At 42.9% G+C, this 22,248-nt stretch overlaps 1 protein-coding gene across 1 annotated transcript in view; it reads right to left on the reverse strand.

Moving 5' to 3' along the window:
- kif26ba (kinesin family member 26Ba) overlaps window positions 1–22,248 on the reverse strand; it is an 82,588-nt gene that overhangs the window by 43,570 nt on the left and 16,770 nt on the right. The window contains exons 3-4 of the mRNA XM_076722955.1: window positions 10,364–11,092; window positions 537–712 (exon numbers count right to left, since the gene is read on the reverse strand). Of these exons, the coding sequence (XP_076579070.1) occupies window positions 537–712; window positions 10,364–11,092 (905 nt within the window). The remainder of the gene's footprint in view (window positions 1–536; window positions 713–10,363; window positions 11,093–22,248) is intronic.

Here is a 22,248-nt window from a genome sequence, read left to right on the forward strand (position 1 = left end):
ATAATGCTGTTAAATCCTCCAAATTTAATCCTTGTGGGATTAAACAAAAGTACCACAGTGGTCATATCAGTATTGTATGATTCATTAGTTTCCACATTGTCTATTGCTCTCAGATGACATTTTAGCTAAATTTAAATTTGACAGAGTCAACTTCATGCTCAGATGGTAGTGGGAGATGCAGAGGCAGTGGCAGAGAATCGTCAGCAGAGCCTTGCAGGCTAAAAACACCTCCCAAATCCCAAATGACAACACAAACTCAGCAGACACATCGGCAGATCTGGAGATATGCTGCAAAGAAATTTCAGTAATGCATCTGATCAAGTTTAATTAAGTGTGGAAGCCAAAATCTGGATGCCAATTCTGGTACAATTCATTGTGCGAGCCCTCCTGACCATTAAGACAGTCAAAGCCCAGCATGCTGGCGCTGTGCGGAGACATCAGCTGAGACAGGAAGTCAGGAGAACAGGGTGACATACTCGAGATGTGTATACTGTAGCACGTGCTGAATGTGCTTCTGTGCTCTGAATGCATCTTACCTGGCAAAGAAGGAGGCAGCAGCAGAGGTGGTGGTCGGCGCCGTCGTGGTTACAGCCGGAGTGTGAGAGGGAGAGTTTGTGTGTGAATTTGTGTGCGAAGGAGAGTGTGTGTTGTAGCGGTTGAGGGCAGCTTCGGTCAAACCTTCTCTGGAGGCCTCAGTGACCATCTGGGAGATCTGATGAGAGACAGAGATTCCAAATATTAACTCCTGAGCAGTAAGTGACACGTTTTCTGTGTGTGTCTGTGTTGAATTGTTCCACTCGTTTGTGTGCGAGTGACTGAGGAAAGAAAGAAAATAGTCAACCTCTGTCATTGCCACCCCCTCCCGTCTTCTGTCTCCCACCCAGACAGATGTGATAAGAGTCTTTTTTTCCTGATGACTTTGATCATTCAAAATGTCCTTCATGACAAACATATTAGACACACACACACACACACACACACACACACACACACACACACAGAGTATACCGCAGTATATCTCTGCCCTTGTCTTTTCCAGATGGTCAGATGAGGGACCAGAGTCTGGTGTCCCACACCCATTTGGCTTCCTGTTAAAGCATAATCCATGTCCATTCATCAGTGTATTCTGATGGATTTTTGGCTTCGGAAATACTGAAATGTCAACATAACAGGTAATGCCACACATACCGTATAACTTCATATCATTTTAATGTATTTCCAATATATGATGTTATTAATGAGCGATATGGTATATTCAGATAACAACAAAAGCTGTGTGTGTGTGTGTGTGTGTGTGTGTGTGTTGTGTGTTCCTTGGCAGACAGACAGCAGATAAGCTCTCCAGCAATCACAGTGAACCAGCGGCAGAATGTCGTCTCTGTCCCAAATAGACAGAAAGAAATAAAGAAAGACGCCCTCCTGCCTCACTTAATCTGATGCCTTCGTCTTCTCTCCCAGCATTTCTTCTCTTCTTTTCCAGCCCTCTCTCCTTATTGCTTCAAACTATTCAGTTTCATTGTCTCTGTCCTTTCACTCTTCTATCTTCAGCTATTGACATTTGTCCTTTATTATTGGATCATCCTTCAAGGCATTTATCGGTTATTAGACATTATGCAGGGAAGAAAGGCAGTGAGGATGAAGAGAGAGACCTTTGATCTTGTAAAGAAATTACTCTTTTATCATATATATGTGTGTGTGTGTGTGTGTGTGTGTGTGTGTGTGTGTGTGTATATGGCGGGTGTTGGGTATTTTGCTTAGCCACATGATCTTCAATCTCAGGTCAGCTGCCCTTGTGTTGAGGGTGTTTGTTGATGGGGGTTGGTACCCAATCTCGGCATGTGGGGAGGATGACTGTACCTTCCCTCTGACCTGTCGCCCTGACTCCCCCTCGCTGTAGCATTGCTGTTGTACCTCGTCAATCTGCCATTTGCAGATGTTTGAACACTGAGCCAGCAGTTGTTTCATTTTTAGTGTAGATGTTGGGTTTCCAAGAATCCAGTTCTCTCACATCCTCCTCATGCACCCCCTCTCTCTAGGGTTACTTGTCTGATAGCATTCCAAGAGTTCCAGTGACCCACTTCTCATCAGGGTGCTCTGGTTCCCCAACGCCTGACACGGACCTTACTGACCACGGCTGGTGACAGATCCACTCATACTGAGGTAGGCAAGCAGCATTAAGGAGCTTGCTCTTCATTGGAGCTGTCCACTGAGATATATATATATATACCTGTGTCTATGTAGAAATCTAAAACAGCGACCAAATTGTTACATTCATATGCATCCATGGAGCAAACACATTTCACTGTTTCTTGTCCCAAATCTCCTCTTCATCCCTCCTTCTTGTAAATACAAACAAAGTGAGGGATTTAAAGTTGTGTTGCAGTACATGTGTGGGTTTTTGTTAGGCGTACATTATGGCTGCCTGTGTCAATATGAGCCCATTTGTGGTGGTTTTTGGAGTTATCCTATGCCCCATTCATAAGATGCTTGAACACACACACACACACACACACACACACACACACACACACACACACACAGAGTAAATGCCTGCCTGACAGTGTGTGAAACATTCAGCTGCTTTGTGTGAGTGTGTGTTTGTGTGAAGATGTGTGTGTTTTGATGTGTATGTATAGACGTGTGTGTGTGTGTGTGTTTGTAGCCGACCCATTCGTGAAATAGATATGGATTATTGATTATAGTTCTTTATGTGCTGCCAGCAGCCAGACAGCAGAGCACCTAACTCATTACTCCACCCCTCAATAAAGGAACTAGAGCTTGTATGAGAGTAAATCTGTGAGCGTGTATGTCTATTGTGAGAATGTCTATGTGTGTGTCCTTGTGTGTGCATGTGTCTGCATTTCTCTGCACCTGCGTGTATGTGTGTGTAAATCACCTCCACTGTGCGTATATTTACTGCTGAGGGCTCCTGAGGTCCGAGCATGCAGCCCACTACCTTGATAAATTACCTACTGTAAATGAGATGCCTCTATAGTTTATAGCTATAGTTTTTCCCTGAGCATTTACATGCATTTCAAATGCTCAGACTTAGGTTACTGCCCCTGCATTATAAAAGGAGTCGTGAACATATGGAATACAGGCTCACTGAGCTACATGGAATACCTGTGCATTTACACTGGTTACTCATTTGTCTTGATAAATGGATAGGGGAAAACTACTTGCACATTGTGGGAGAAATGTCTCCACAGAGGGTTTTTATGAGAGCTGAAAACTGGCAACCTCTGGGGCTGAAAAATGAAGCCAATGTGAAAGTACCAAAGCCTGCAGTTTCTCAAATGACCACTCGGCTCCAAAACTGAGTCAATCCCCATTGACCCCTATATTATTATGCCCAACTTCACAGCAGAAATAAACATGTTTACAGTCTGGTACTAAAGCAGTTTTGTTCTCTACCTAATTTGCCTTTCAGAGCTCAGGGCCTGCACAGGCTATAGACTGTGTTTTAGTCAGCTGCACCTGCCTTTGCACCAACAAAGTGCAATAACCGTCTCCTCCTTTATTTTGTTCTATTATCAGATTCCAAAAGGTTTGTTGTGTTTCTCTGTATCTGAAACAGCAGTGTGCTGACGGTAATTATGCTTCATGCATTTCATTAAACCAGCTATTATAAGAAAGCTGTCAAATTAGTTGATAATGATTCCTATTTGTAACATTACTCTTGCATGGTTACTTTGCTGATGTATTTACATGGATGGCATTCATTGAAATAAATTATGATTTTGCGCTCTGTGTATGCTGGTCGTCACACAACATGGTCGACGGATATGGGTTTTTCAGTTTTTCAGCACTTGTCAACAGACAACATCTCCTTGTTTCTGAGAGAGAATGAAAAATTCTAAACTTACATAAAGAAAAAATAAAATAAACAGTGTTAGTGCACACGGTAGCACTCTTTTAATCATTTAATTTACACTTATGTATAATTCTGAGTATTATTCACAGAAAAATATTTAAAAATAATTGTATTGCCTCTGATGCAAAAGCATCGGCCAATGCCAATTATCTCAAAATGCCAGATATTGGCCCGATTAATCGCTCTACCACTTATTACAAGTGTCCCATTCAGATTTTCCCACAGGACATAAAGGCTGAGTTGCTCTCTCAACATTTCAGAGATTAGATGAAATTACTAATTTTAATGATCCGTATGGGGATATTAGGTCATCACAGCAAGAGAGAAAAGAATGTAGACAATACCAGACCAAAGAGAGCGCTGAGGATAATACAGCAGCCAAATGTGTAGAAAATAATGCAGCAAATCAATACAAGCACAGCATCTGACCATGTTTCACAGAACACCTGCTTCTAAGATTGTCCCTGTCAGTGTGGAAGTTTGATGAATGTGATATCGCATTGCCCCATAAAGAAAAAAACACTTAGACAATTATTCTGTCACTCTCATCCTTCCTCTTCCTCTACACTCCAGCACTTATCCACATCCCCTCTTTCTCTGCTCTTAGAAAAAGGTAAAAGCTGGCTCATTCATCTTCATTACAACACAAACGCCATTTCCCCACCATGCACCTTCCTCATCTGTCTCTCTTACATTTATTTTATTTTTCCATCCTTTTACAACCACATGCTACAGGCAACTGACGTAGAATTTGTGACCGAAATTTCAGGTTTGTGTGAGGAGAATGAACAGAGAAATGGTGTGCTTGTGTGTACATGTACATGTACAGTATGTGTGTGGTCCTGCCTGCTTTTATCAGGGGGATAGACACAATCTGTAAAACAATCTAAATGCTTACTGCAGTAGAGTGGAGGAAGAGAGAGAGTGCCTGCCCTCTGAGGATGAAACTGGGGGAGAAAACCGGGGGAGAGGCACACAGAAGTGAGTGAGCGAGTGTTTATTTATTCTACATTACAGATAGAATTACAGAACCAGGGAGAGAGTGTGTAAGAGAGAGGGAAGGAACAGCTAGCACATAAGTACAGAGGACCCAGAAAACAGCCATGAAAAGTAGACAACACACACGAGGAAATGAAATACTGAGAGAGTGGAGGCAGGGGAGAAAGAAAGAGTGGGAGTAAATTATACAGTACATATATACATATATATAGATATATGTATACAGAGAGAGAGAGAGAGAGAGAGAGAGAGAGAGCAAAAGTGAGGCAGAGGAGGATGGTATTGAATATCTGATGCTTCATATCATCACACATATACAGCGTGTTGTATAATCAAATCAGAAAGAGCCTGGAGGCTGCACACTGTAGCCTACAAGATATGAAATGGACAAAGAGTTGAAAAAGAAAATAATGACAGGAAGAAATGTAGTTTTATGCACATTCACTTTGCAGTACAGGCGACTTCGTGTAATATCATAGATAACAAGACACACTTGACACTAATGATTCAAAATATAGCACGAATACACATTAATGTTCCAAAGGCTGTTAGCTCGGCATGCATTCATCATGCTCCCATTTCAGGCAGTTATGCAGCAACACAAAACTACAGCTCAGGGGTCAGAGCTGTCCTCTCTGTCGGCAGCTGAGCGTGTGCACTGCTCTCTCACAGAGCTACTCAAGGGGGCCTTGGCTGGAGTAATCAATGGATTACACATTGTTTTTTGCTCATCAACTAATATTTTAGCTGATGAGATGTGAGCTCTATCGACACTATTGACTCACGATGGATAGTTTTTTAAAAAATGATCAAAAAAATCAATGCTGCCGAACCAGAGATATATTTTATTATTCCACACAGTCCTCTTCATTGTCAGATCCTGGTGTTTACATTACCCATAATTCAACTTGACTGCCAACATTTGAATTGAAATCACTTGAGGTAATTTATCAGACTTCATGCAGCTCCCTCTGAAGCCATAAAAGGCTCACTACAACTTTTTCCACACCGCAGTATGCATACACAAAAGCACCTGTAAACAGATTTTGATGCATGAAATTGGTGGAGTTTCCCTTTAAGGGGACTGGTCTGGGGCTCTACAGTGGTGGTAATAAGGGTGGAGAAAGCGTTGCTCTTCAACTTTACCCGCCCAGATTTATTCTGCTGGGGACTGAACTGGTGACCTTGTGGTCACAAGCTTCTCTAACCTTTATGCAGTCACTGCTGCCCTAATTAATCCTGAAGGATATCCAGCTAAGTCTGTCCGTGTTTGGCAGCACTCAGGCACAACAAGCAGAAACACTGTAAATGAGGAAAGCTAATCTAACCATTGTTGAAATCAGAGCACTCTCACACACACACACACACACACACACACACACACACACACACACACACACACACACACACACACACAGCGGCGCACACGACACTGTCTAAACCTGTTTTCAATTAGCTGCTTGAAGGACAGAGTGAGGGCAAAGCGACAATGTTAGGTCTGTTTCTCATGGCAGAGAGGGACGGAGAGGGAGAGTGAAGTGAAACAGAGACCTCTCCCATCTATACAACACCACCACCAACACATAATCCAAAAAAAAAAAAAAAAGCAGTTGATATGAACTTTCTTTTTCTTGATTTATGTTTACAGTGTGTGTCAGTTAAAGTAATGTCAAATGTGACACAGTTCAGTGTGTTACAAAAGGACAGATGGACAGCTCTCTGTTGTTTCTTTGAGCAAATGAAAGGACCAAACACCACAGAGCCCACTGCTTTCTGTCATCAAGCCTGGAGCCTTAGTTTACGCTCACCAGCACCTTAATCCCTTCTTTAACTCAACATTTGTCAAGCAGTTGGATCCTAAATTAGCTCTAATGTTAGAACTTGAATGATAGAAAGTGGACAAACTCACAGGTTCATTATTACCTGGACTTTGCTGTGAGTGTACTTGTTTTCTGAATCCATTTGAAAATGTTTGTGGCCTTCACCGGCTCACTGATCCCAGTAAGCTACCTTGAAGATTTACACTCAGTTCACCGTAATCCGTCTTCCTTGGTCTGGCTGACTCTGCATTTTACTTTGGTCCCAGACTTCTTGTGGGACCAAAAAGAAAAGTCCTAATAAATATAAAATGTGGAGGTTGTCACGTCTTAGATTGCTGACCCAGCGAAATTTTAATGTCAGCTGCACTGCTGGGAAACAGGTCCGGCGCTGCGTCCTCCCTTCTTTCTCTGTCTGTTATCGTGCTACCTCTAACTTTAATGGTGATGTTACTCAATAAAAGCAATAGAATCAAATAAGACCACACCACTGTTGCTGCTGGTAAGACTAAAGACCACATTTCCCATGAAGCCCTGTGATTCTTAGCGTTTCAACTCTACTCACGTTGTCTGCAGTCGCTCCTCCTGTGTCTGTTTTCTCCTTCACATTGCTGAAGAGCGTGAACGTGTTGGAGGAGACTTCTCATTTGGTCTCTGTCAGATCATCTGTATTTGTGAGACCGTCTGAAAGCTCCACTGACACGAGAACATGAACAGCAGTCTTTTACGTTTTGTGCTGTACATCAGTAAAGCACATCTCCAATGAGACGAACTGCAGTGTAGAGGCAATGTGTCCACGTACACTGATGTCTCTGAAATAATGTGTCCTTCATTCTTATTCTGTCTTCCATCTCTTTTACATTCTGTCCATCCTCTCAGCCCAGTCTTTCTCATCTATCCACAGCACCTACCATGTCTATATTTCAGAGTCTTTTATCTTCATTTTCTCCTTTCTACTTCCATTCCCATATTTTGATCATGTCTCTCTGCTCGGCCCTCCCCCTTCTCCTCCTCTCTCAGGGGTGAGTCTAAACGAGGGTGATTTATTATCGTGCTGTTTCTTCTTTCCTGCTGAAACACCATTACTGTCAGAGTCATGGCACAAACACTAACTAGCATTTTACACCTTCAACAGAGATACTAACTCACATACAGAACACAGACACCCGCAAGCATGCACCCAGCATTTATACACTGCGAAACCCAACAACATACACACACACATTCATACCGACTCACATACTGTTTGCACAAAAGCACATTTGTACACAGACACACTCTTGCACATTGACACACAGTATAAGCTGTACTGTTCAAAGACACACTGACACACAAATACACTGCAATATGATATTATGAAAGACAACAGCAGCATCTTGTTTTCAAGAGAAAAAAAGGTCAAAACATGGATGAATGTTGCAGACCAACTCTGTAACTTATGACTGTTGGAACCCAATGAAAATAACGCAAAAGAAGAAACAATGGAAAAACTAAATAATGGTTTTTGTCTAATAAATTGAAAATTGAAAAGAGCTCCTTTAGATTTCAACACTTCCACTGTCATTTCCACAAAGACAAGCCAGAATACATAACAGCTCTTGTGCCTAAATGATTTCTGTCCGGCAGGACAAGATAATGAAACAATTCCAGAGACTGTCCAAAGTAATTTCCAACTACGACTCCATATCTCTGTATCTAATTCAAGTCATGAGCTGAATAAAGAGAGATGGGGAACAGCAAAATAGACAAGGGGGTGAATATGAAACAGACAAAGTGCAAGAAAGACAGGAGAAATAATAGGGGGGAAGGAAAGAAAGAGGCATAAGAAATAAGTAGAGAGAGAGAGAGAGAGAGAGAGAGAGAGAGAGAGAGAGAGAGAGAGAATGAAGGTGAAAGAGTGAAGGGGTGCTGGGGGTGTGTGACATAGAGTCCCAAGAGTCCTAATTATCACTGTATGAATTATTACATCTGTAGAACACATTCATACACACATGTTCACACACACACACACACACACACACATGTTCACACACACACACGCACACGCACACACACGTACACACAGACACACACACACATGTTCACACACACACACACACACACACACACACACACACACACACACACACACACACAGACACACCTCTGGATCTCCCCTGGAGTCTCAGCTCTCCTGCCTCCCTCCATACACCTCTCGACCACGCGTCACCTGAGGCGTTTTCTCCCTCCCACCATCTTCCTCTCTTGTCTCCGCTTGCTCCCTCTCTCCCTCTCTTCCTCTCTCCCTCTCTTCCTGTCTCCTCCTGAAACCCCTTCTGTTATCTCCATTTTCAGTTTCAGTCACTTTTATGGTTTGCAACATGTTAATGAAACGCATTATGTCCTGGCTCGATCCAGCTGAAGAGGATATTTTGCTTCCCTCTCGACAAGGGACGGTTATCAAATCCAACAATTATGGATTATGGTGTCCTCATGAGGAGCTCTTTTGGAGGAAAACAAACTTCACAACTCTCTGTGCAATTTGAGATTTTAATTGACACCCGCAAGCTACAAAGAAACCGGGGTTGTTGTTTTTTTTTCAGTTAGTAGCTTAAATGAGCGACTGTCCTCTTGGGGAGAAGGAAATTTTTAGATAAAGCACGACAGGCGATTTGGCAAAGTCTGTCCTTGCTCATCTGGCTGTGATGTCTGGTTCTTTTGGTGTCAGGGGTTTTCAAAGTCCCCCCTCTTACTTCAATTTGGGGATCGTCTTACTCAAAGTGTTGGACTTACAGTTCCTGTGATGTTTTGGGAGATGTAAAAGGGAAGTATAATGTTGCCGAGTCAGTTAGCCTTGGGGGGTTTTTTTTGCTAAATTTGTTTAAATTTTGTCAAATTGCCAGCATTAAAATTATGCTGAATCAGCCATTAGCAGTTCCTGTTTGTAATGTATCCATGGACATACAGACAACTATCACCAGATTACTTTCATACTGAGGAAAACTTAAAAATATGCTTATTACCAGGCAAGTTCTGGAGTTCCACAGAGCATATTTTTAAGATGATTTTGAAGCAGATTTATGGGCGTTTATTCACAATGGACGTTGGAGTGTGTTAACAGTGGACTGAGTTATGGAAAATGAATTTTGACACAAATTGTGGCGATTGAGCGCCAAGGGCTTTAAAGAACCTTAATTTCCTTTCACCTCACATAGTTTCTTTGCCTCACGTCTTTCCCTCCATGCCTCAGAGTTTGAAAACATCTGTTTTAGCACTGAGGAGAGGTTAAAATAAGCAAGCAGTGGGAGAAAGTAGAAAGCAGAAGAGGAATAAGGAAAGCAGTTAAATGAACACAGAGAGGATGAGAGAGGATGATAACACTGAACACATCATCTCAGAAGTCAGGTATTGCCAGTGGCTGATAGCTAACAAGGTCACACCGCAGTAGGTAGGTGCACCTACAAGCGGAAAAAATGTAATGTAATGTCAGCCTCATATCATGAGACGTCTTCACCTGCGTGCTGGGAGTCTGTTACCATTTGCTATAATCTTATAAGACCAGAATAACAATATTCAGTTTCCATGGTAAAATTTGCAACGTCCTCGTGAGAGAACTAGCTCTATAGATTTATATGTGTGACTGCAAGGCACACACACATACACACACATACACACACCTGTAGTGGTAGCTTACCTGGTACGGATAGAGTGTCACCCCTCCATTAGTTCGGTTCAGGTGCTGATGGGTCTGCAGAGCTGCTGTACTCAGTACTGCTCCACTCCCATTATTACTGCTGTTACCACTATTATTGCCAGGGCTGCTTACTCCAGTCACTGGTTGCTGTTGGGGGCCAGCTTTTCCTGAACTGGGGGACCCATTCCTTCTGTCCACCCCACCTCCAAGCCCCAGGGAGCTGGGCTTAGACCCCTGTCTGTGCCCTGGACCTTGAGGTTGTGGGTTTGTGGTAGCACAGCTGGATGTTTGCCCCATAGAGGGACTCCCATGGCCGGCGTTGGACGGTCCATGGCTCGGACTGGGCGTCGGGGTCTGGCTGGGGCTCGGGGAAGGCAACTGGGAGGATGGGTGAGGAGGATGTGAAACGGCAGCAGTAGCTGAGGAGGAGGAGGAGGAAGGAAGACAAGGAGGAGGCCACTCCCGCGATCCAGGACCTGCTGGTGCTCCGGATGCTCCCATTGGACCCGGAGGTCCTTGAGATCCATATCGTCCAATCAGGGCCGTAGGAGAAGAGGTGGGAGACAAATCCCATTGGTCAAGAGTGAGGACCATGCGCACAGCTTCCTGTTTGAGCTGAGTGAGATGAGTGGCGCAGACATCACATCGACTGTCACGTTCATTCCACGCCCGCCGAGAACTATTGGGCACCTGAAGCTTATCATGAAGGAGGAGTGAGAAGGAGGGATCCTGGAGGGAGAGAGAGAGGAGAGCAGAAAGCTGGGATTTAGACTGGTGTCTGTAGGGATGAATGGGAGCAAAATGAAGAAAGAACATCATGTTTTCAGCTGTACTGGAGAATGTAACTGAAAAAAACTAAGAGGAGAGGAGAGGAGAGGAGAGGAGAGGAGAGGAGAGAAGAGGAGAAGAAATGATAGGCGTGTTGAACAAATCATGACTATGAATATTTATACAAAAGCAAGAAACATTGCCGTGTAGCCTGGGGGAAGGTTCCCAGAGCGGCACACATACACCCAAAGAAGGGCATATAAAAGCACGTACACTCACAAAAAAGCATGCCCACATGGACGGACACACACACACACACACACACACACACACACACACACACACACACTATAGAGGCTAAGAGTAAAAGGGTCACGGAAGCTGGCAGCAGGGAGAGTCCTCTAATACAGAAATGAAAGCCTCTTGTATCTGGTCTTCCTCTCCCTTCTTACTTTCTCAGCATGAATTCTGCTACAGTGCAGCCTGACACTGTGCGCACCTTTGAATCATTTTTAAAGCATCTTGGTGCAATAAATACTGAAAATAAAGGAGCTCAAACAACAGCCATTTTTTCATACTAGAGGTTAATTATTTGACTATCAGTTTGTAGCAATGACAAATTATTGAATTTTATTTGACATAAAAAGGCAATAAAAACTCAGTAATGGTGATATCAAGTGTTTCTTGTTCATTCATGCCTCAGAAAGGAGTTCAGAATATCTTAGAAAATGTCACACACACACACATTCAATTGCATCCTTGTAGTAATAATTACATGACGTCTAAGCAGCATGTCAGCTGAAACAGCACTCTAGTTAACATTCCCTGACATGTTGAGTATTTTCATCTTCTCAGTTTAAAACACATTTTTCTTTCCTCTGTAGCTGAATTGGTAGAATATAGCATTCAATGCTAATGGCCTGCTTGCAGGAAGATTTGTGAAAACAAAAAGACTTTTGTGAAGAAACAACAACAAAACACTGCATTGGTTGCAGACATGGACCCTAATTCAAGTGCAAAGCGGTAGATGTTGTCTCCAAGCACCCTTGCTATTTTGGTTCATGTTTGTGCCGCAACACAAAGTGCAAAAGAGCTGGGTGACACGGAGTATAGATCGGAAGGTACAGTGATTAATAAATATGGCCAAACGCAGTCTGGATAGTGCAGAGTGGATGATACCTGGCCACTTCATACTGTAAAACAGCATTTGCTATACAATGCATTGAAATTTTTCAAGATGGTAGAAAGTTTCTTAAATTCAAACCACAGATACAGTCTTCTCTACACAGAAAAAAGGGCCATTCAGAAATGTATTGTTCTCTTTTCTCTCCTTGTGCTGATCCACCATATGTTCGTTCTCTCTTTGCCCCTCATAGTGTTTGCCCGATGAATGTGTGTGTATGCGTGTGTGTGAGCAATCATAGTGTGCTTTCTTGCATATGGAAATCTGGATATTTGTCCAATTTGTTTGTGCAGTTATCTGTGCCTGTGCGCATGAATGCAGGTGTGTGTACAGGTATGTGCTCTGTGTGTGTGTGTGTGTGTGTGTGTGTGTGTGTGTGTGTGTTGTTTCCAGACTAATTGGAGCCATTCACACAGAGCAAAGCCACTCCAAATCTCCTGCCATGACTCTCTGGTCTAAATATCAAAGTTAACAAGCAAAACACACGCACTCACCCTGATACAGATCTGTCTAAACCTCATCTGACCCCAAGGAAAAGATTTTTTCCAATTTTATCCACAGAGCATTACCAAGCGCTTTATCCGACAACAGGTCATTAAATAGAAATATTTTTTTCTTTACAAAGTCTGGCTTTACTTGAGGCCTTCAGTTTCGACGGTGGGATTAAAATGACCGAGAGCAACAGTGGGAGCTAATTGTTAGCCGTAGGTGGAGTGTCAGTGTATTATCAGTGAGTGTATGTCTGCTTAGGAGCCCTGTACTTCAACAAAACATCTGCTGTAGGTGGTGTCAACTCACTCGATAACAGTAATTACCTTCCTGCTTTCAGCTAGCCCACCTCTTTTGTAACACTAAAGCCAGGTATCTGCAGGCCCTCCATCCTTTTCTGCACAAGTGATAGTTACAGCAAACTGAGTCTATGCTTCATGTCAAAACCATCTCATGCTATTTTAACTTGGGTTAGAAAGAAAAGAGCTTACGGTGTCAGATAATACAGGAGGTACGTTAAAATAATCACAACTTTGATCCAAAAAGCAGAAGCATCACTCTGAGCAGATGCTCAACATGCTGCGACTTTTGTTTGAATGTCTCAGTACATCATCTCAGGGAAGAGGCTGCACGTACGGTATTAATCAAAGTGATGGGTTGTCACTCTTTGTTTGATGGAGTTTCATCAATACTCGAGTTATGGAGATGCAGCATTTGTATGTGCGTCCAATCGATCGGCATGTGATGGACACAGGCTATCTCTCAGCAGATTTAGACAATCAGACTTTAAGATAGAGAGACAGATGACTGGTAACGAAGACAGAAAGACGGAGGGGCATGTGGGTAAACAATGAATGGCTTATGGGCAGAGAGGAGCACATCAGCTTTCTTGCCAACATGCTCTTAATGCATCCTATTTACTTGGGTTTATATAATTAACTGGTTGTTAATTGTACTCCACAATCAGAAAACAGCTTACAAGTATAAAAAAACCCCAATACATTTCATTTTTCACCCAGAGGTTCACCTATCTGGGAACTGTCTGGATCTGCACGTGTGTGCGTGTGGTCAGCCTCCTTGGTGGCCCACATACTCATAATGTAATGAGAGACTGTTATCAAGAAAAAGAGAGTGAATGTAACGCACTGTCTGCCACACACAAGCATGCCTCTGTCAATAACAAGCCTGTTACCGTCCCTCAGTCGATATACTGTCTGTGTGTGGAAGTGTGTGTGTGCAAATGTGTGTCCACACAAAGCAACATTTCATCTAATAGTAAATGCAACCTCTCAATGTGAGAGCTGCCAGCTAGGCTATGTAAACAAACCACAAGACCACAAGACACACACACACACACACACACACACACACACACACACGGCAGGAGCTCAAACCTTGTCAAGTATCTGAAAGTATCTGTGTGTGTGCGTGCGTACTTATGGATAAAGGCTACCTTGTTACTCAGGCAAACTAAGTGGCATAACGAACAGAACATGGTTTTTAAACATATACAGTACATACTGTACACACACACAGGCAAGCAAAAACACACACATATTTGACTGGCATGAGACACCACACACAGAGGCTACATTAAATAAGCTGCTAGTCTCTCTCTCTCTCTCTCTCTCTCTCTCTCACACACACACACACACACACACACACATACTACACACACACAAGGCAAACATGTTTTCAGATTGACATGCATGAGAGGAGGCAGACTGGAGGAAATAGAGCTGAGGTAGAGGCAGATTCGAAATGCCAGTTGAGTATTTATGAATGCATTTATTCAATTTGTCACTGTGTGTTCAATAATCCTGCTTAGCCACAGGGTTGTGACACATTTTCTACGAGGTGCAGAAATTTAGTATTTTCACACAAGACTGAATTTGTTGCATCTGTCTAAGGGAGGCAGCAGTAATGATCGCAGCAGTGATAATAAGGCAGAAGAACCGTTGATCTCAGACTTCTCCTCGTGTGACTGAAATCTTCACAAAAATTCTTTGTTTCTCTTCATTTTTTAACACGTAACGCAGCATTTATTGTAGACGGCTGAAAATTGCTCACCACCCAAACTTATGTATTGTCACGTCAACTACATTTGGCCAGCAGGAGACGAGTGCTACAACATGTGAAAACCAATGCACACACATACCCACAAGTCCAACAGGTGTGTGTAAGGTTTCAGAGGGAAGCAGTGCCTTCAGCCATATTAACACAGCTGGAGCACACAGAGGTGGACAGAGGACTCGTGCATTATGCTGCAGAAGAGATTCTGTTATGGATGTTTTTACAATTAGACTCTAATTAGAAAATGTGTCTGAGATAGAAGAAAGAAGACATTGTGAAGCAATCCTCCAATGAATGCAACACAGTAGTCCTGTTTTTCCTGTTTAGAAAGAACTGGAAAAGTGAGATATTTGCCAAAAAAATTCTAGAAAGGAGAACATTTAATTTCTCTTGGCCCATTTAAACCCCTCTATCTCCCTGTCACACACACTCAAACACACTGGCACCGGCAACAGGCGACCAAAGGAGCAATAAAGTGGGCACGGTGCACGGTCCTTGAGATGAGGGCCTGGTTGTTCCAAATTAGCTGAGATTTGGAGAGCAGCCAAGCTGCCTGATTGAGAAAAGAGGAAAAGGAGAGCTGTGTTTTGAAGAAGAGAGAATGAGAGGGTCTGGGATACACACACACACACACACACACACACACAGAAAGAGAGAGAGAGAGAGCCATCTGACATCGTTAACACTTTAATACAGGGTATATATAGCCTGCACACACACCGAGACACACACGAACTTATTCTCTCTGTGCACTCTGTTTGACCCCGTTTCTGTATTTCTCTTCCCACTAATGCTTCCTTTTTGTTATTTCCAGCTCATTTTTCAGTAGAACAGTACAACTTTGAGTTTGTTTCTATTCCCTTGGTCCAAGCACACACACACACACACACACACACACACACACACACACACACACACACACTCTCTCTCTCTCTCTCTCTCTCTCTCTCATTAGCGGGGTATTATGTTGCCAGACAAGCCAGAGTTTAATCCAGACAAAACAGTCTTAAGGAGTTTCAAGTGGAAATCTAATGGGAGCAGTTTTATTGTCCAAATCTCTCAGATTTTACAGTTACAGATTTACAGTAGGATTATTAGTATTATTACAGCATATATTAAGATAGTGGTTAGATAAGAGTGTCTCATTGTGAACCTTTATATTTCCTCCCTTTTCCTCCTTCTGTCATCGCAGTGAACTGAGTCTTCACCTCTGAGTTCATCAGTATTCTGTGAGTGACTCAATCAGTCTCAGCGCCACAGATAGTCTATGAGTGTGTGTGATTCATTTCCTTCCACAAGGGCCAACGAGCACTGCCTCAGCTCTGCTGTGCAGCGATGGAGTGAGTGACAGAAAGAGAGAAAGCAGAAAGAGGGACACGCATCCAAGCTAACCAAACTGTGACCTCGGTGACTCTTGGCGTGCTGACAATGAGTCTGTGTAGCAATTCAGTGTGTGTGTGTGTGTGTGTGTGTGGTCAGAGGAGGACTGTAGGAGGAACAAACACATAGGCACAAGTAAAAAATTAGCCACATCAAGAGGATTCAAATGCAAGTGAATAATGAGCCTGGACTTGAAAGAGTCAGTGAAGGGGGCAGATCTGATAGGGAGGGGGCTGCAGCAGCACAGGCGCCGCCCCCCCCGAGCTTAAGTTTAGATCATGGGACAGATAGGAGCCTCGTATCAGCCAACCTGAGGGACCTGGAGGTAACACTACATTTCGTAAGGAAATATTGTACTTTATACGTCACTGCTTGTATCTGATGGCTTTAGTTACTTTTCAGATTAAGATAAGATAAAAGGATACATTTGTAAAATACAGAGCATTTTTTAAGATTAAACGAGTGCTTTTCAAAGTTAAGGCTTGATATCTGTTACAAAAACAGCAGTGTCCTTCGCCACGCTTCATTTCCAATAAGAGACATTTTCCTTCTAAACTTTATATGTACCAGTCTCTACAGCAAGGCTGGGGGGGGGGGGGGGGGTATGACTTAGGCTACTTTCAAGGACAGATTTCAGACTCAAGATCATTTCATTGGGGATGGCTGGTGCAATTGGAACCAAAAGCCGTGTCCCCTATTGAAAACCAGCTGATCAGTGGTTAAGATTACACTTACCCACACAAAAACAGTACGGGACAAACAGGACTGAGCTGTCTTTTTTTTTTTTTTTATAATCAAATCTCTGCAACAGGCAGTCACATGTAATGGCATTATATAATTAAATGACAAAATGAAACCGTAACCAAAGTACAGTTAATGAGAAAAAATATTTAATAATTTAATGAGTTACTAATCAAAATGTTGGTGATTACAAAGGGGTTATATCCAAATACACTGTTTCCATTAGAAAGCTCCTATGTAGAATATGACATTCATTCCGTTTTGCTCTGCATCTTTTCACCAAGCAGAAGCGTCCTGTTTTGGCAAATGTGCAGACAAAGCATGTCCGCAAAGCTGTTGGGACAAATTTGAGTGCAACACCATCACGGGTAGGATGGCTTACAAAGAGTTGTCTCCATGGCTAGATGGTTCCATTCATTGGGCAGTGTGCACCAAATTGTTTGAATCTGCCCCACCTCTCGTCTGCCAATCAAATCAATGTGCATTGCTCTGGGCAACTTGAGTCTGCCATGTCTGTAACCAGTCTGCCAGAAAAGTGCTGTCAACATTGACGTCAAACCTAAAATTACTTATTACATTTTCACAAAAGTAGCCTTCCCAACACTGGCAATAGCTTCCTTCTGTGTCCAGACTGCACACACACACATAAATAGACCAACACGCACTCTGTCCACCACTGACTAGGTAGACTGGGTATAAGTCAAAGCACCCCCATTAAAATTATCCCTATTTTTCGAACCCTTGTCTTTCCATTTTCACAGGAAGGAAAGAGCATGACAGACAATGGCCTAATTCTTCAGTGAAAAAGGAAAGGAAAGGAAAGGAAAGGAAAAGAAAGGAAAGGAAAGGAAAGGAAAGGAAAGGAAAAGAAAGGAAAGGAAAGGTGAGGAGAAGAGAGGAGGAGCACGTCCTTAGTCAATTATAGCCAGTATAACACTGGTATATTGGAGTGTGTGTGTGTGTGTGTGTGTGTGTGTGTGTGTGTGTGTGTGTGTGTGTGTGTGTGTGTCTGCATGATCAGTTCCACGTGAGTGACCAAGGAAGGTAAACCTTTCCTCCTCCCTCGAATACTCATTTACCTCCTCTCATCTCTCTCCTCATTCATTCGCCCACTTCTTGCTCCTGTATACACTCAGTAATACACGTATACACACACATACTCACATGCATTTCTCAGCAGGTCTGGGATCAGTGAATCCATGCAGAAGAGACGCAGACGGTCTCTTGCACCTGCTCTGGCAGGCCACACACACACACACACACACACACAGCAGAAGGAAGGAGTGTGACAGAATGACAAAGGAACGATGAAGAAGGAAAATGAAAACCTGCAGAAAGACACCGAAGAAAATACTATGAATTGTGTGGGAGTGTGTGTGTGTGTGTGTGTGTGTGTATGTCCGCATATATCCATCAAGCGTGATGGTGGCCCATGATCACACACATTGGTCACATGATGGAAAATGATAGTCTGTGTGTACGTGTGTGTGCATGCGAAGCATTGAGTCTGGTGTCTGTGCAGAAGCAAGGCAAGGTCAATAACACAGAGGTTGTAAATGACACACACACACACACACACACACACACACACACACACACACCAAACACATGGCTGTGCACACATATAGGACAAATGAGACACTGACAGAGGTCAAGCACAGGTCACTGTCTCTCCAAAACACACACTGTCTGTCACTCTCAGCCTTTTTTCTTTGGTGTTTGGCTGCTTGTCATGCACCAAACATGTCCTGCTGATGCTTTACATTCAGGTATAAACGTAAAAATAAGAAGTTAAAAATAGAGTACATAGAATGCATAAAATCAAGTAAAATACAATAATTTAAAAGAAGCACAGCAATCTTTTTGATTTAGAAATGATCATACTTTAACTATGTTTCTATGGTGGAGAAATCAAGTTTTCATCATTTTGCTGATGTGGGACTTGATACTTAGATCTGAGTCTACGAGACACCAAGTCTTGAAACCTCAGATTTAATCCAGGGAGTTAATTTCTCCATAGTATCGAACAGCATTTCGCTCTCGCCGGCTCTATTTTCAGCAGAATTTTTCTATTAAAAGCAACTCAATGTTTGAGGAAGATCAGAAACAAATATGCAAGCCACAGTTGCTGCATATGTATTGAATCCTTTTTTTACTTTATGTAAAAATATGTCAGACAGAGCATGGTCAGACTGTAAATGAGATCAGCTAAGAAGAGCCACAATGTCGCTGTCTGTGATCATGTGGGGCCCAAAAAACATGACCACATTATTGTGCCTCAGTCATAAAGGTCTGCTCATGTTCAAATGGAAGGAGAGAGACGGACGGAAAAGGAGAGAGAGCCAGGGTGAAAGGACAATGGGAAGACGAGGGATTGTGTGAAGAGGGATGAACAGAAGAAGCGAGGGATGGTTGAAATGAGAAAGTCGGCTTCATGCTCTGAAAATCGATCATTCACGCACAAACACCCACCAACCTGCAGCAGGGCCAGATCTAAGGATGAATACGCTATTTATTTCAACGTTTAATAAGTAAACACTGAATTAACTCAGTGTGCATGGGTGGAAAAGCTAGCTAAGAGGCAGATTAACGTGTCTGTGGTGCACAGCAGAAATAACCCACAGCAGAAACTGCTCTTTAATAGCGTGTTAGTGAGAGTCTAGACTCCTGCCTCCACAGAATTTTCTCTTTTTCTTTGTTTTCCCTCAGTGACAAATAACTGAAGGAACACAGTAGGTTCCCTCTCTCTCTCTCTCTCTCTCTCTCTCTCTCTCTCTCTCTCTCTCCCTCTCTCTCTCTCTCTCCCTCCCTCTCTCTCTCTCTCTCTCTCTCTCTCCCTCTCCCTCTCTCTCTCTCTCTCTCTCTCTCTCCCATTCATTTATTACACCCCTCCTCTCTCTGAAGTATCTCCTTTAATCACCTTTTTAATGCCTTCATTCCTTCATATGATCCAATAATGGGTGTAGGAGTAAGACTCGTTAGGACACAATGGTTACACACACATGCACACAGGCACATGCGCACACACACACACACACACACATTGGCACACATGCGCACTTGCATAAAGTCGCTTCTGCATACATTTGGATGAACAGACACACACTTATGCTTGATGTTGACATGCTATATTAATAACAAAGAAAAACGCATTAGAATGTTTGTGTTGCCATGGCGATGCAGAAATTAATTAGCACACACCCAACACACACTAGCTATAGGGGATGTAAATTACTTGCTGCATTTGCCTCGCTGGAGACTTTAAGAGTGTTTGTGTGTACATATTTGCGTGTGGACGTCTTCGCAGCGTGTGTGCACTGTATAATGTTGTGTGTCTACAATCAGCAATAATACAGGTGTCAGATGTGATATCACCCAAGAGATGTTTTGGTCCCCACACGCACACAGATGTGCTAGAGCGTGAAGGCACACATACAAGCATGTGCTTCCACGCCGTCACCATCACTTGTCCTTGAATTAAGAGGAAGTCCTCACTACGCTGCAGTGAGTGCAGGACAGCGGGGTTGGTTAACCCAGAGGACGAGACAGTGGCTTTACACGCTTTCATGTGTTGGTCTTCCTAGATGTTAGTACCCTTTGAAATGTTACTTCTTTGAATGGCTGTGGGCAAGCCGCTCTCGTGAAGCAGGGTCAGTGTGGAGGTCTTTAAAAGATGCCTGCAGAGAGTCTTTGAAGCACATCCTCAGACCACATTGGTGACGTACTTCAGTCTGCGTTCATGCAGCCACAGTTCGAGACCGAAGACCATAATTAACTGCCAATCTGGACGTTGCCATAGATTATCTTGGGTTAACTGCTCATCACCCATTCTGCTCCACAAAGTTGTGTTTTCCTCACTGCACACACACACATGCACATATATACAAAAATAGCGTAGCTTGCTCAGTGCGTATGTGTGTAGTGGGACGTTAAACCCAATCAAAGATGTTACAAAAATCTGGAAACAGATGCTATGAGCAGATCAGCTCAACTCGCTCTCTCTGTCATTCTCCCATGCAAACATAAGTTCTTGCGTGTATTTGTGCATGTTTCATGTCTTCTTCATGCATATTTAAGAGTGTGTGTCTGCTGAGCTGTGTATGTATATACTGTATATACATTATGTGTGGCCAACGCCGCCTTCCCATTAACAGCCTGAGCTACAAATCTTGTCCCAGCTTGTACGTTAAGTCTGCAGACGCGCTCCCTGCTACAATGTAAATAAGCTCGCTGGCTGTAAGAGAGCCTGGTTTTTATTAGCTGGCCATCTACATCAGTGCTCAGCTGTAAAAGAAATAGTTGTTTAAATTACTGGCTCTTTTTTATGTGGAAGTTGCTTCCTGGTGCCGTGTTTTTAAATTATCTGGCTTCACATGGTGGTGCCTGACTGTAAATGAACTGCATATAAACTCTGCTGCCTGTTTTTAAATGAGCGCACCATCTGCATCAGAGTTGCACTGTAAAAGAAGCATTTGATACCAAAGCTATACGTGAAAATAATCTACTTCAGCTATAGCTGCCAATTAGCTGCCCGTCTGGCGCCTGGATATAGATGAGAAACTTGGCTCCATTGCTTGTTAATTTAAAGAGGAAAGCAGTCTATGTAAATGTTTGTTATCACGTGGGATATTTGCAGGAGATGCAGGTGGCTCAGGGGGTAATCCTGTAATAATACAGCTCATTTGTTGCCATCCTCTGTTTTGTGTTTCCTTCAATTGTCAGCAGAAAGGTTCTGAGTAAGTTGTTTGATTGACTAAATAATGTTTAGAGAGACACTTACCTTCATCTCCAACTGAACAGTCAGTAAATAGGTGAGCCATCTTATTAGTATAAATAGGGTGTGTATGTGTGAAACTGTAAATGGGTCATACATTTATATCAGGGCCAAAAAGAGAAATGTCAGGCTTGAGTTATTGCCAGAGAGAAATTTCAGGTTTTATGTCACCAAATGTTGGTATGATGCTCCATTTACTGAACTGAAGGATCTGTGCCTGAGCAGTGTTGATAGAAGCATGTCCAACACACTGAAGCACAACTTACTGTACTGCTTTACTCTTGACTGTGCTGCACAAAAACAGCATCACTACATGTATACATATTATTGTGCAGTACAGCAATCACTCAGTAGTACATGGAATTTCAATCCAGGAAGTTCCAGTACACAGAGGAAATCTGCCACCTGTACTTCAAAGTTTTCCCGCTGATCTGTGTCCATCCCTTCCAGGGTGTTCAACTACATCTCGACCTGTTT

Source organism: Chaetodon auriga, chromosome 1 (assembly GCF_051107435.1).
Source record: "Chaetodon auriga isolate fChaAug3 chromosome 1, fChaAug3.hap1, whole genome shotgun sequence".
In the NCBI taxonomy this organism is placed as follows: Eukaryota; Metazoa; Chordata; class Actinopteri; order Chaetodontiformes; family Chaetodontidae; genus Chaetodon; species Chaetodon auriga.